Genomic DNA, 15,264 nt, shown 5'->3' on the forward strand with positions numbered 1-15,264 from the left:
CCTGATTGGGCTGTTTCTGGATCAGGGGTTGGAGAGGGGTGGGAACCCAGATGTTAACAGCTGCATGTGAGTATCAGACGGCAGGTCCCCGAGTTCAGGGTGCAGGTGTGGGTCCTGGCTTGGATCCTGACTATGTCACTTGCTAATTTTGAGACCTCGGGCACGTTACCAACCACCCTAACAGGGCCGTGGTCACGCAGGTTACAATGAGGGATGGAGCAGAGCTCCCGGCTGCCCCACCTGGCCCGGGACCCTCCCCACTCCAGCACTGGTGGGAAGGGAAGGGCTCAGGTCCCCCTCCTGTTGGCCTTGGAAGGAGGCTGTCTCAGGCAAAGAAATGACTTGCTGCTGTCCTCCCTCTCAAGAGACAGCAGACAATTACTGGGACTCTTAATTTAGACACTCACACAGATGCATGACTAATGACAAAAAAGGCATGCAGGAAAGGGCGATAAGAAATCAACCCAAGCACATGAACCTTCAGCGTGGAGCCCGCCAGGGCCAGTGGCACTGGAACATCTCGGGGCTCCTAGTGCAGCAAGTCTGAGGACCAGGGCTCCGAGGACGGCTTCTCAAGCATTAACGTGCTTGCAGGCCACCGGCATCTCACTAAGATGCAGACCTGATTCAGCAGAGCTGGGGCCTGGGAACCCGCATTTCTCACCAGCTCAGGAGATGCCACTGCTGGGGCCTGGGAGGGCAGCCCTCTGCTGAACTGGGGGCCCTGCGCTTGGGAGAGATGCCCTCCCTGGGGGGTTTCTGCTGGTTTGCCCGGGCCCATAGGAGAGACTGGCCACTAGGGGAAAGGGCCCAGCTGAGCAGAGCCGCATGCCACTGCCCGTCTGCCCACCTTGTTGATGACTTCCACCTTGATTTCTTCCTCATCGGCAATGGCTTTCTCTTTGCTGACTTTCTCTGTTTCCACACCCACCACGTGGATCAGCTTGTCTGCATTCTCGTTTTTCTGCTTGAGCTCAGCCTCCTGAATCGCCAGCTTGGCTTTTAAATCATCCACCTAGAGGAGGAGGTAAGGGAGACAGGTAGGCTGGGGCCCCGGCCACCGCACGCTGCCCCCTACTCGGCCGGGCTGGTGGCCATGGGAGCCGCGGGGCCGAGCAGAACAGCAGGCCTGCCGGTTGCTCACCACTCCCTGTGACGCATTTCTAAGTGCTTTTTCAACTTCTCCAAGGTAAGTATTTACTGAGCACCGACTGTATACACAGGGTCGCAAGTATAAGACCCATTCCTGTTGTTCAAGGAGGTGGCAATCAAGGTGGCCGGATAAAAACAATGTCAGCAGAGGCAGGGTGCTGAGGAGTTCTGGGGAGGCCGATGGGGCCGTGAGAGTCGGGAGCCGGGGATAAAAAGCTCCCTCGGGCACTCGGGCGAGGCCCTAGGCAGCCAGGCGGAGGGAGTTCTGGGAAGTGGTAAGTGATGGGCTGGGACACCCTTCCCCATCTGGATGATTTCCAGCGCAAGGAGGCCACTCCGTTGCTGTAACCGCCCTCTCCTGGGTGCATTTCCTGTGTCCCAGGACCAATCCCAGAAGGTACATTTGAGGAAAGAGAAATGCCTGCTGAGCCGGGCTTCTCCCTTGTTCCTATCCAGGGACGGAGCAGGCTGCTTGTTGGCTCTGGCAAGCTCTGTCCGAGGAATGGACAGCCCCACCACCGTGTCCCCCTCTCCGCCCCCATGGGGTGGCCTTGGCTCCGTGCAGCAGCCCGTGTCAGGGGCCACCCTCCACCTGTGCTTTTGCAGCTCCAAGGCCTGCGGCAGCTGTTTACCAGGCTCCCGCGGAGATGCCAACAGTGGGCAATAAAGAGGGAGCCGGGGCTACACCACGGAGGACATTTAAAACCAGGCAGAAAACTTAAAAATTAACACGGCGTGAAAGTACGGCAGATGCTCTTCCATCTGGGCACCGCAGTGTGAACGGGGCTCCAGGATGGACCCACCTCCACGGGCTGCACTTGACTGGATGAGCAAACCCCACCAGATGCGGGACCCCTGGGAAGCACCCGTCATAACATCAGCATCCGGAAGGCGTTTGGGATCCACCGTCTAGGTTAAAACCCGTATACTTGCTCTGGTTTGCCAGTGGAAGTTTCTCCGAGGCAGGGGTCCCGGTCCCCTTACTTTGGGTCACATGCCTGGGGGAAGGTTCCGGAAGCGCATCCCGAGGCCCCAGCTCTCCTACCTGAGAGGCTGTGCTCTGCAGCTTCATCAGCCCGTTCTCCAGCCTCTCGATTTTGGCAGCCAGCTCCATCCTCTTCTTGGCCAGTAGGTTCTGGTACAGTTTGATCTGTTCCAGGAAGGTTTTGGGCGTGGTGTAGTTGTAGCGCCTCTCAGTGGCGAGGTATACCTTGGACATCTCATTGACGGTCGTGTGCACATAGGACATGAAGAGGCTGATGGAGGCCTTAACTTCCGGCTACAAAGACAAGACAGAACCATTCATTCCCCGGTGCCCTGGTGGAAGAGGAGGCTGCTGGCCACAGTGGACCACAAGGTGGGTTCCCTTCCTCGCTGAGGACCCTGGATGAGTGGTACCCCCTCTCTCAACCTTGGCGGTTCAGCTGTCAAACGAGGCTCAAGACAACAAGGCCTGCAGGGCTCTCATGGGCGACGGTGGCATTGCACCACCAAGGGGCCTGGTCACAGCCAAGGTTATTACTGTTCTCTCTCTGACTCACACACTTGCATATTCAACATGCTTGGATAACCAGGTAATTTCTGCAAGCATTTATCGGACATTTCCTGTTCCAGACCCTGGGGTTTTAGTAACTCCTTTCCCAGCCCCCTCTGGCCCGCGTCCATGCCAGGGTCACGGCCCCACCACCTGGGCCTGCCCCACCTGCCCGAAGACAGGCACTGGGAGCTTTGCCCCAGGAATTGTTCAAGGGATATTAAGTGTAATTCAGGTTAATTTGGGAATGTGTTCATCCGACACACGCTTCTTCGGCATCTACTCTGCAGCCCTCGCTGGTGCCAGTGGTGGGGCCATTCGCCGGTCCCAGGAGGCCCCCACCTCTACAGGCACTCGGGGTGTGGAGGACACGTGATGGCGGCATTTCTGGGAAGGCTTGGCCTGCAACTGAATGCTCTAACAGTGATAAGCGGGGGGCTTTACCCATCTTTAAAAACTAGAGAAGACGTTAATTTCAGACTTATTTTATTCCACTTAATAACTGGATATGTGTTCAAAATAAATCAGACACTATAACCACGTGGGATTTATTCTAGGCCTGCATATCACTTGCATCAGCTGGGTCACAGGTTAATGCCCATTTCTAGGCCAGCAATGAGCACAAACGGTGAATGCGGGCACCGTCTTTCAATAAAAGAAAGACACTGTAGGGACTTCCTTGGTGGTCCAGTGGTAAAGAATCCGCCTTCCAATGCAGGGGACGTGGGTTCGATCCCCTGTCAGGAAACTAGGATCCCACATGCCACAGGGCAACTAAGCCTGCACGCAACTACTGAGCTTGTGCGCCTCAACTAGCGAACCTGCGTGCCACTAACTACATAGCCCACGTGCTCTGGAACCCGTGGGCCACAACTAGAGAGAGAAAACACGCATGCCACAACTAGAGAGAAGCCCGTGCGCCACAAAGAAGATCCTGCGTGCCGCAACTAACACATGGCGCAGCCAAAAAATAAAATAAATGAATAAAATGTTAAAAAAAAGAGCCTTTAAAAAAAAAATTAAAAAGACACTGTAAAGGAAAAGGAAAAAAAAAAAGAAAAAAAAGAAAAGAAAAGAAGGCTTATATCATCCCGTCTTACTTGTCATGCCCTATAAAAGGCAGGTCAAAGGTGAGGCAGCAGCCCTGGGCAGAGCCCTGGGGGCAGAGCCATGTTGGAGCCCAAGGCAAGAGAAAGAAGTGTGCGCCTGTATACACTTATCAAAGTAAATATGGGCTCTGCAGTCGGCTCCAATCTGGGACTATGTTCAAAGCCCGAGCTGCTCAATCCGTTCGCACGTGGGATCCCCCAGAACCAGCCCTGTGGGCCCGCAGCCATATGAGGCCCGGAACCCCCCGCTGATTGAAACGACCGTTCCCCTGGCACAGTAACTCGGGGCCACAAAACCAACAAACGGCAGCCTGTCTTTGTTTATAATTTTGATATTTTTGAGCATTTCAGCATTAATGTTGATTTTTTAAAATACTGCATTAAAACATCACTGATCTTGATTAAGTTTTTGGTGCCCCCTTAAGTTTTGCACCCAAGGCGAGTGCCTCAGCTGCCTCACCCCACTCCCGGCCCGATGGGGACCTCTCCCTCCCGGCTCTGTGCCCCGTGACTCACCTGAATCCCCTCGGTGTCCTCAAGGAAGCGAGCGCTGACGGACACCAGGGCGTCCTCTGGCCACTCATGGAACCAGTCGATGGCTGTGCAGTTGACCACGGCAGGGAATTTTCTCGCTCGTACACGTAGGACAGATCCCACGGGGGAGAAACATAGGATTACCTAGAAGTAGACACAGTTGCTGCTGGTTGGGGGACGGCAGTGCTGGGGCCGAATTGCGCTGCTTTTGCAGAAAGCCCCTTTAGAAGGAAAAGCTCTCTGCATGGTGTCCATCTCCAAGTGTGGGGGTGGGGAGAACATTCCCAGGTCCGAGCTGGCAGTGTGGCCATCGCATCACGAGGTGAGGGTGCAGGGGAGCCCTGAGCCCTCCTGAGGTGGCCCCACAAAGGGGGAAGGAGGGCTGGGTGCAGGAGGGAGTGGGGCGTGGACATCCACACTGGGCAGGTGAGGTCCCAGAACAGGGAGGGCTATGGTCCTTTAGCAGGTCTGGTCCTTGGGGGGAGGGAGCAATGAGAGCAGGGCCACCTGGCCAGGGGCAGCTGCCCTACTGGTCACAGATGAGGAAGGACCCAAAGTGCTCTCGGTCTAACTTGGGTAGCTCAGCTAGCTTCCCCAAGGGGGAATGTTGAAGGTCAAGTTGAACTAATCTATTTAAACGTGCTCTATGGCAGGGGGGGGATATGAATATAGAAATCACTTCTTTTGGCCACAAGGCACTTCTAACAGCCCACCTCCATCAGGCAGCCCACCATACTCTCCTAACAGTTTTCCATTTCCTGTGCGGGAACAGCCCCCGACTCCTCCCCGAGTGAAGAACCAGTCCTTAGAAGGTCCCTGGGACCGCCCCCCCACCAAGCCCGGGACCCCCTACCTTCAGGTGCCTGCGCACTTTCTCAATGAAGAATTTCCAGCACGCCTCCCGGGTGTCCGTCAGGCCCAGGGACTTCACTTGCGGCCGCACGGAGGAGATGATGTTCTCCACCTCGTCGTCCATAAACAGCCCCGGGATCTCCCCCGAAGCCAGCAGGTCATTGATCAGCACCAGAAACTGCTCCTCGGCCACCTGGGAGTCCGTCATCAGGAACACCGAGGGAACATTCTTCACGGCCGACTTGATGTACTGGGCGCCGAGGTCGAGCTGGACCCGAGGAGGACACCCTCAGAGGTCTTGCCAAGAAGATGCTCGCATAGAAGCATCTTCCACCACCACCCAGACGGGGGCACCCGGAGATCAGCTCCGTAAGAAATGGGCAGGGTCTGTAGATGGAGACCCAGGGCCTTCAGTGGAGGACACCCAGGCTTGTGGCGGCTCTACTCGCCACAGTCCAAAGTGGAAGCACTCTGGGCGTCCCTCGACGGGTGGATGGACAAACACAATGGGGTCCGTTCACACAGTGGGATATTATTCTGCCTTAAGAAGGAAGGAAATTCTGACCATGCTACAACACAGAGGAACCTAGAAGACATTATGCTGAGTGAAATCAGCCAGTCACAAAAGGACAAATAGGATTTGTCCTCATATGAGTAGGATTCCACTCATACGGGGTCCCTGGCAGAGTCGGATTCATGGAGACAAAAAGTAGAACGGTGGGTGCCAGGGACTGTGGGGAGTGGGGAGGGGGAGTTAGTGTTTCATGGGGACAGAGTTTCTGTTTGGGAAGATGAGAAAGTTCTGGAGATGGATGGTGGGGATGGTGGCACAACTATGTGAACGTATTAATGCCCCTGAATGATGTGGTTAAAATGGTAAATTTTGTGTTGTGTATGCTTTACCACAAAAAAAAGGAATAAAAAGCTTAAATGAAGACCCTGGAAGAGGTCCCGAATAAATACACCACAGGCTGGGACGGGGAGGCTGGAAAGAATGAATAAGCCTCGAAGTATACCCTCTGCTTATCATAACTCCTATCACATTACTAGTAGATTTTAAAGAAATAACTTGACAAAACAATTGCATGGTAATTTTGGATGAATAAATGAAGGAGAATAGTAAAAAAAAAAAAAAAAAAGCATGTTACAGAGCAGTATGAATAGCTTGCTATGTTTGAAAAGTATGCCAATTTACATGTATAACGTGTAAATATATATTAAAATGTCTGTCAGTGTCATCCAAGTATGAATGCGAATTTTCAGGGGTTTGGTGATTTGCTTTTCTTTACCGTCTAATTTTTAAATAAGACCTGAGAGCCTCTGTAATTATTTTAAAGGCTTTAAAATGTCCATTGTAGGCATCCCGAGTAGCTCTCTTCTGCCCTTTGGAAGCAGCACACCTCCCTGACATCTGTTCAGAGAGAAACATCACCAAGGTCCCTCAGCTGGAGTTGACAGGGGTATAACTGGGGTCAAAAGGCAAGCTCCAAATTCCAGGTTTTTTGGACAAGCTTAAAAAACAAATCAAAGGGAAGCCCTGAGCCTGGGAGAGCGGAGGCCTCAGGTGGGATCCGAGCCCTGGTCGCGCCTTCGGGCATGGCCTCCAAGGCAGGTCCTGCTTGGAGAGGCGGCGGGGCCTTGGTGTTGAGACATATCACTCTTCTCATTTTACAGCCCATCATGGATGTGGGCTGGGGGCCGACAACGCCGGAATCAGCCGTACGTATCTAAACGCGGGCGCTTCATTGCGCGCGTGAGCCCGGCGGTCGTCCTGGGGGAGGCGAGTGTGGCGGCTGCACGACAGAGGGCAGCTCCCGGCTGGTGCGGGCTCAACGTGCACCGCTGTCACGCTGACCCCTGAGTGTTCCTCCCTCCTGTGGTTTGGGAATGACTGAATTTGGGAAGGGCCGCGAAGTTCCACCAAGTTCAGCTTTTGAATCCAGTTCGACTGGCTGAGGCAAGGGATCTGCTTGGAGCGAGGGAAGCTAGTTGTTGCAGGGACCCAGGTCAGAGCAGAACATTCTGGAAAGACCCATGGTCCCTAAAGGCCGAGGGCTGGCGTGGTGGCTCTGGGCCTGCAGCACCGCTCCTTCCCCGATCCCGCTCGCTTCTCTCCTGGATAATCGGGATTTGCTGCGCCTCCTGGTTGCCGCCCTTTCTCTTTGGCTCCTGCTGCCGGGCTCTCTCCTGGGGCCCCCAGGGGAACCTGCTCCGGCCAAGACCTCAGGGCCTCTCCTCGGCCGCAGCCCACTGTCCTGCCTGGAGCCTCTGCGGCCTTGACTGTCGTGAAGCTCGGCCCTCCCTGGCCTTCCTGCCGTGGCGCTTGCTCCGTCCCTGCTGACCGCTGCTTGCCCCGGGATCCTGTCCTCCTCAGCCTCTCCAGCTCTCTGGCAGGGACTCCTCCACCCCCACGCTCTCAGGCTGAGGGGCCGAGATCTCCACCTCCCGCCGTCTCCTGCACTTCCCAGCCCCACAGGTCCCAGCGCACCTTGGCCATCTCCTGCCAGGCGTCCCCTCAATTCCTCCGACGCCCACACACGCGTGGCCGCACGTTATCTTGGTTTCTCCTGGCACTGGAGTCTTGGCCGCCCTCGCCCCCAGCCCAGTCCCCCTGTGTCCTCAGTTCCTGTCTGCTTGAGGGAGACATCGTGTCAGTAATTGCTCCAGCTGCCAACGTCACGGTCAGCCCCACAAGCTCAGCTCCGGGGATCCCCTCCTCACTCACCATCGAGGAGGAGGGAGCGGGTCTGGACACCTGCATCTGGGTGCATCTAGGGACTGGTGGTAACAGAGCGGGGTGCCCGCTCCCCTCTGGCCGGGACACACTTCCGGGGCCCCTTGCAGCCATCGTCATTGCCGGCAGAGAGGAAGGAACACGGAGCCCAGGTTTGGGGGTGAGTCTCAGGGAAGAGGGTCGAAGAGGTGTGGCCGGGCGCTCTCCTCATTCTGCCTTGCCGGCTGCAGGAAGGCAAGCGCTCGCCCCGCCCGCCCCTCCCGGCTCAGCATTTGCTGAAGGTCAAGGGGACCGCCCGGGCTGCTGAGACATGGGCCTGGCCCCTCACTCAGCTTAAAGCGTTTCTCCAGAGGGTCCAGCCCAGCTCTCTGGGCTACTACTCGGGCCTCAGGGAGAGGGCTCACAAAGGTCAAAAGCATGCCACTGCCTGGCCTGGGGACTGCACGGGGGTTGGGGCCTGGGGACCCAGCAGGTGGGAGTCCAGCTAAGCCCCCACTCCTCACGTTCGCCCATGACGAGGGTCTCGCTCGGTCTCTCCCTCCTCCCTTCTTGTTGCACTGCCTGGTTCCAGCCTTCGTGGGGTCACCGGGGCTCCGTGGTGCCCCCCTCGCCGTCACCCCTGAGCGATCTCTGCTGTCTTCAAGCCATCCCCCACTCTGTCCCAGAACACCACCAGATCCTGCCCCTCCTCTGCGCAAATGACCTTGACAGTATCTTGTTTTCTTGGGACCAAGTCCAGGATTTTCCATGAGGCACACGACGGCCCTTGGGTTTGGATCCTGACCCTTTTCCCGCTGCGTCTCCAAACTCCAGTGGGTGCCCGTGGCTTATGGTACGACTTTATAATAATGTTACGTCATCATGAACGCATCTGTTACGCTAACAACATATACATTGTTAACTTCTTACTGTGACACTATCATTAGAACAATAATAATACATCTTATAACTGTTCAGGAGTCTGCTTCCCCTAATATGACGCAAGGTCCGATGCAAGATCCTATAGCCCTGTCTATGGCTGTCCTTACTTCCGAATCCACAGAAGCTACTTAATAAATAACAAATATAATAATAAATACTTAATAAATGATAACAAATGAGGAGTACAAAGCCAGCTCGTCACGGGCGCAGGAGCAATGAATTGTGATGACACAGATCACAGAGTTGCTGCAGCTAATGCCGGGGATAAAACAACAGCTGCCGCAGAGTGAGGCCAACAAAACCCTCACAGGGACAGGGCAAATAGCACGATGCAATCAAGAAAATAAAGCAAGGGCGTCCCTGGTGGCGCGGTGGTTGAGAGTCTGCCTGCCAATGCAGGGGACACGGGTTCGAGCCCTGGTCTGGGAAGATCCCACATGCCGCGGAGCAACTAGGCCCGTGAGCCACAACTACTGAGCCTGCGCGTCTGGAGCCTGTGCTCCGCAACAAGAGAGGCCGCGATAATGAGAGGCCCGCACACCGCGATGAAGAGTGGCCCCCGCTCGCTGCAACTGGAGAAAGCCCTTGCACAGAAACGGAGACCCAACACAGCCAGAAAGAAAGAAAGAAAGAAAGAAAGAAAGGAAGAAAGGAAGAAAGGAAGAAAGAAAGAAGCTTTAAAAAAAGAAAATAAAGCAACACAATTAAGCTAATAGACTAGAAACTTTTTCAGTGGAGACAACTCAGCACAGCTATACAGCTCCAGATGCGAGGGTTCTAACCACCCTGAACGCACTCGGGGAGTCGGTGCGAACCCACTCGCTCGGCTTAGCTGAGCACCGCTAAGACCCATGACGGGCCGGGTCAGTTCAGGAGGCGGTGCCTGGCAGAACCTACATTAGGGAGGCCTCTCCCTTAAGGCTGGCATTTTAAAAATACAGCCAGCTGGCCAGCCCTTTGATAGGAAGAGTAGAACGCGCTGGGGGCGATGGGAAGCCGGACGTTACCTGGGGGCTCCTGTCCCTGGCACAGCCTGCTTGGCATTGTCGGGAGAGCAGGGCTGAGACCTAGCCCACCGTCCCCATCGTCCTTCCCGGGGCCTCTGCCCGCAGACCACCCCCTCCTGCTGAGGTCCCAGGGTGCCAGGCTCTGGCAGGGGTCCAGACCATCCCCCTAAGGCAACCTGGCCAGCAACTGCCTCGGAGCCGTGAGCGGAGGGGAGGGTCCCCTGGGTCTGGCATTGTCCTGGCCCACAGAAGCAGCCTCGACACCAAGGCAAAGAGAGGTGAGCCGTGTGACGTGGTCCAGTCAACTTCAGCTCTAATCTGAGACACAACAATGGTACGCTGTAGACTAATCGTGTATGACTAGCACACAGGTCCCCGAGAGAGCAAATTTTCGGGAAAAAAGAATCAACAAAAAGCCTCGGCGGCACGTCCTGGGGATGGGAGACCTGAGTCAAGCTCATATTTATTTGATTAATTCAAAAAAGCAGCCTCCCAGAACCCTGAGCAGGTAGTCAGACAGCTAGTGAGTACCGGTTCTGAATTATTTAATCTGGAAAACTGGGAAAGATGCGGCACGATTTGATGACCAGAGACGAGAACCAAATCTCTTTGCCGCTATTATCTGAGGTGACTCTCTACTGGCTCTAATCTACCAGAAACCCACACTTCCTTCTACCTTCGTCACATGGCCGTGGGCACCGGCCGAATGTGTCCCTGGCCTTTACCGTCTAAGATAAACACCCTGCTGGTGACCTTCACGTTCTCTGCGCTGGATGCTTCGTTTTGGGAATGGGAGTGGGGAGACTCTTCTCCGCTCCCCCTCCCGAAGGGCGGCTTATTGAGAGGCGACATCTCACCTTGAGGTCTGGGATCCCGTAGCCCTTCTTGAGGGTGATCTGGAACACGTCCAGCGCGCTGATGTACGCGGCCAGGCGGGAGAGGCTCTGCTTGCCGCTGCCGCCCACCCCTACCAGCAGGGCGTTGCCCCGTGGGGACTCCAGGATGCGGTTGATCCTGCAGATGTGGGCCACCGCGTCCTCAAACAGCACCTGAAGAGACCAGACCAGAGAGACCCCGGGCGTCTCACCGTGCAGACACGCCTCCCTCGTCCCTCCCCACCCCCCTGCTGCCTGCTTGAGCCCCGCTCACCAGGTTCATGACCGCGTTGACCTCGTTGTAACTGTCCAGGACTTCCACCAGGAGCCTGTTCAGAGGAGCCACGTCAGTCACCGGCAGGTATTTGGGATCGCCGATCCCGTGAGCAAAGTGGCAGTAGATATTGGGTTTAGCGAATAAGAGCTCTTCACCAAGATCCTAGACGTCAGAGACGAGATGGTTCTGTTGTCGCTGCCTCAGGCACACAGATCACGAACAGCACCCCCAGCACCTTGCCCGGCGGCCTCAGGATCTCAAGCCACGTCTGCAGGGGCCCACACTGCTGCTACCAGGGGCCCTGCAAACCACTGGGCAAAATCCCCTGGTCCCTGCCACATCGGGAACGAACTGAGAGTCCAGAAAAATGATTCTACCACGAAAACCCCGGACACACCAGCGGAGCACGTCGACCCCAGCAGAGCTGTCTGTGCCCAGCGGCTAGAGGGAGGTCTTCACATCCTGACCTGTCGAGGGCCCCACTCCTCCTCGCTCGGGCCACACCCACATGGCAGAGTCATCTCGTGGGACCCAACGTGGTCCTTCCCATCCCCACCCCAGGGCCCTTGCAGGGGGGCGGGGATTGTCACGGGGCCCCGACACTCTGCCCCTCGGAGCCTTCCTGGGCTTGGCAGGGGGACACGGTGGCCTGACATACGTCGAAGAACTTCTTGGTGGAAGCGACGGTGACCCTCCGCAGCGTCTCCTGGTCCTTCTCGTCCACCATCTTGTCGCCGTACACACGTTCGGCTTCGTGCAGCCAGAGGCGGACGAGGTCTAGTGGGATTTTCAGGATCTCTGTGGTGGAGAACAGGAGCCCCTGCCCCAGATGCGGGACGGTCGGCATCCTGAGCTGTGTCCCGGAGGCAAGCCGAGCACCGCATGTGGATTAAACGAGAAAGTGGCTGCTTCCCCAGGGGATGACCCTTTAGGCTGTGGTACAGTGTCCATTTGAGGTCCAGGAAGCCACGGACTGCCAAGGCCGTGCAAATCCTGGAGGCTGGAGGGTGTGTCTGTGGCCTGAGAGACGTGGGGGGATTCTCCTCACGAGACAGGGTTAAGGGCTGCCCCCTCTAAGGGGGTGGGCGGTGGAGAAAGGGACAAAGGGGCTGATCAGGCAGAAACCCGACTACGGGAGGCCATGGAGTGGCCGGTGAGCTTGGGCTGTGCCAGTCCTGGCTTGGCCGTTTACTAACCAAGTGACCTGGCAAGTTCAACAGGTGCTTTTCTTCCAGGCCCCTGTTATGGGCTCTGGGAACACAGTGATGATGGGACTGACCCTGCCTTCATGGAGTTTGCCTTCTAGTGGGGAGATGTAACCAGACAAAATCGCAAGGTAATTACACATTGTGATGTGTGCTATGAATGACATAAACAGGGACCGTGAGACAGAGTGTGTGGGGATGAGGGCCTCCTGAGGGCACGACATTTGAGCTGACACTTAAAGTGGGGGGAGCCTTAGACTTCCCATCTGTAAAATGGGGATATACGAGCGTTACATGTTGTTTGGAGGAGAAAATGGGGATGTAAGTGGCCAAACCCATCGGCTAGCTCAGTCAATACATAAGAGGAAACATCATCACCACCATCATCACCATCAAGAGTACAACGATCACCACCACCATCACCATCATCATCACCATCGTTATCAACATCCCCACCGTCATCACCATCATTACGACCACCATCATCACCATCACTACCACTATCATCATCACCATCATTATCGTCATCATCACTATCACCATTATCATCACCACGGTCACCATCATCACCATCATTATCACTATCACCACGGTCACCATCCTCATCAACATCATCACTGTCATCAGTCCATAGATCACTTTGCTTTCTCTCCTGAGAGCAGCAGAGGAGGAGAGCATCTGTGGGTCAGGCCTTGGCCATAAGGTGACATGACAATAGCGCTAAAAGCAGTACCTGGAAAATATTGGAGAGGTCCCTGAGGTTGAAGACATAATGAAACTTAATGGCTGTGGGAAGAAATGTTGATGTCACTTTCTGGTGCAGGGCTGTTACAGGAAAAAGACACATCGATTCTTGCACACTCTTAATGGCCTCAGGAAGCGCAAAGCTTAAGCTGTAGTTTCTAAAGCAAATGGACTGTGAGATGCTGACAATTTAAGTAAGAAATCTGCAGAGCTGAGGAGGGAGGAAGTTCGCTACTCTACTGACATGTAAATTGCTTCTGTATACTGAATTTCCTATCCTCTGCCTCCCCCTCAAGCAACTGGACTTCACAATACCTCAACAGCATCGTTAAAAAAAATATTGACTTGGAAGTATAAACAAAATATTTACCAGGGGAAAGTATGAAGCCTCCGTCAGCCCCATAAAGCAGCGGGTCTCACTGACAGGAGAGGGGGCGAGGCAGGTCAGCTTACCCAGGGCGGAGGCCACCAGATGGCTGCTCATCTTCTGGACTGCCATGGGGACCGATCGATAGGCCAGGTGCTGGGCCAGGATGGTGCTGTAGATGCTCACGAGAGCCTCCTGGCCCGGGAAGTTCACGGCAAACACACAGAAGTGGCGCTGCCCGGAACAACCAGAGGCCCTGGTCAGGCTGCTCGTAGGGACCAGCTTGGGGCGGGGCCGCCTTCCTGGGGAGCAGACTCTGTCCTCATCGCCTAATGTCTCGTGGGCATGGTCAGAATGGACAGGTTCCCTCCTCATGCCACGTGTGTGGTAAAGCCCCCTTAAATATTGATTACATCTCAAACAGCCAAATTCGTGTCATGCTCTCCAGAAAAAACTTGGAGGAGGCCAAAGAGTGCCTCAGAGCGCAGCCTGGATTTAAATTCCAGGTCTCCATCTGCTTTGGTAATTCAGAGGTGAGGTCCTGCCTGGGTGGTGTTGCAGATAGAGTACAGGATTTCCTGTTAAATCTGAATTTCACATAGGAAAAAAATTTTTTTTTTTTTAGTACAAATATGTCTCAAACATCGTATGGGGCATGATTGGCTGTTTATCTGAAATTCAGATTTGAGCAGGCATCTGTATTTTTATTTGCTAAGTAAGTCTGGCAGCCCTACGGGCTCACAGGGAGAGCTGGCTAGCCTCTCAACACCCCCCCCCCCCCAACTGGGAATGTCCTGACATCTTCTGAAAGGCTGGGACGTTCTCCAGGGAATGCCAGCCCACTGCCCCACAATCCCAAATCAATGCTTTCCTTCTCATTTGCCAAAGTGAGCCTCGACTCCTGCAGCTGACCGAGATGAGGCTGGGTTCTGCCTACCTGAAGCCTGGGGTCGATGGTGAAGGATCCAGCAGTGGGGTTCATGCATGCCACGTACTGACAGTTATGGACGTCCTTCAGTGTCAGCTTCTGTCGGTCATACCTGCGCGGGCAAGGCCAGCGTAATGTCCTGCTGCCGGCCCCCAGGAGCCACCCCCGGCTCCCCACCCACCCCAGTACTGCCCTGCATACGGTTAAAAAAAAAAATAAACCTCAAAATAACAATTACATGTGAAATGGCCAATTGTACTTCATGCTTTTAAGAAAAATTTTGAAACAGGAGGCAACGGAGTGGCTCAGTGTTCAGGTCTGGGTTTATGTTCCAGCTCCTCCATTCAGTAGCATCGTGACTCTGGGGAGGCTGGCTAACCCCTCTGTGCCTCAGTATTCCTATCTGTGCAATGGCTCATTATGAGGACGAATGGAGCTAATGCATGAAAATAAACTTAGAAGGGCACCTGAAATAGAGCAAGGGTTCCATAAATGTTTACCACCACCCCCATTATCACTCTAATTATCAAGGATGATGATGGTGACGATGATCAAATAAGCTGAAGAGTTTCCTTGATGCCAGGGCACTGCTAACACTTCCAGGGGCTCAGACGAGGTCAAAGGCTATAAAGAGCTTTTGCATCTTTCATGTGCCTTTTACCTTTTGGCTTTTCCCCCCATTGTTTTGTTTTGTTTTCTGTTGGGAGTTGGTGCCGGCCCTTGTGGATCTGTGGGGATTCCTTGTATGCCCCACATATGAATCCACTGCCAGTGTCAGGCATTGCAAGTAATTTCTCCCGTCAACTCCATATTGTGCTTGCCCATGGTGTCTCTTGGTGAACAATGTTCCTCAGTTCTCAGGTAAGTCGAAGTAACCATTCTTCGGCCTTCTGGTCTATGCTTTTGAAGCCTAGCTTTGAGAAGTCCTTCCCACTCCCCACCTTTCCCCGGGTCACACTTTCTCCCACCCACATGGCAGTTTCTCCTCTGGCTTGTGGGTCTGCCCTCCACGTGGGGCCCGCCTG

At 54.7% G+C, this 15,264-nt stretch overlaps 1 protein-coding gene across 1 annotated transcript in view; it reads right to left on the reverse strand.

The window, feature by feature from the left end:
- Nucleotides 1-15,264, reverse strand: part of DNAH17 (dynein axonemal heavy chain 17) — a gene marked incomplete at its 3' end in the record, with an annotated part of 118,884 nt that overhangs the window by 30,113 nt on the left and 73,507 nt on the right. Inside the window, exons 48-57 of the mRNA XM_082371732.1 lie at nt 14,249-14,351; nt 13,398-13,545; nt 12,934-13,025; nt 11,654-11,815; nt 10,993-11,157; nt 10,701-10,892; nt 5,183-5,449; nt 4,312-4,473; nt 2,198-2,431; nt 851-1,015 (exon numbers count right to left, since the gene is read on the reverse strand). Of these exons, the coding sequence (XP_082227858.1) occupies nt 851-1,015; nt 2,198-2,431; nt 4,312-4,473; nt 5,183-5,449; nt 10,701-10,892; nt 10,993-11,157; nt 11,654-11,815; nt 12,934-13,025; nt 13,398-13,545; nt 14,249-14,351 (1,690 nt within the window). The remainder of the gene's footprint in view (nt 1-850; nt 1,016-2,197; nt 2,432-4,311; nt 4,474-5,182; nt 5,450-10,700; nt 10,893-10,992; nt 11,158-11,653; nt 11,816-12,933; nt 13,026-13,397; nt 13,546-14,248; nt 14,352-15,264) is intronic.

This window comes from Balaenoptera borealis (assembly GCF_965194805.1).
Source record: "Balaenoptera borealis genome assembly, chromosome: 20".
Classification (NCBI taxonomy): Eukaryota; Metazoa; Chordata; class Mammalia; order Artiodactyla; family Balaenopteridae; genus Balaenoptera; species Balaenoptera borealis.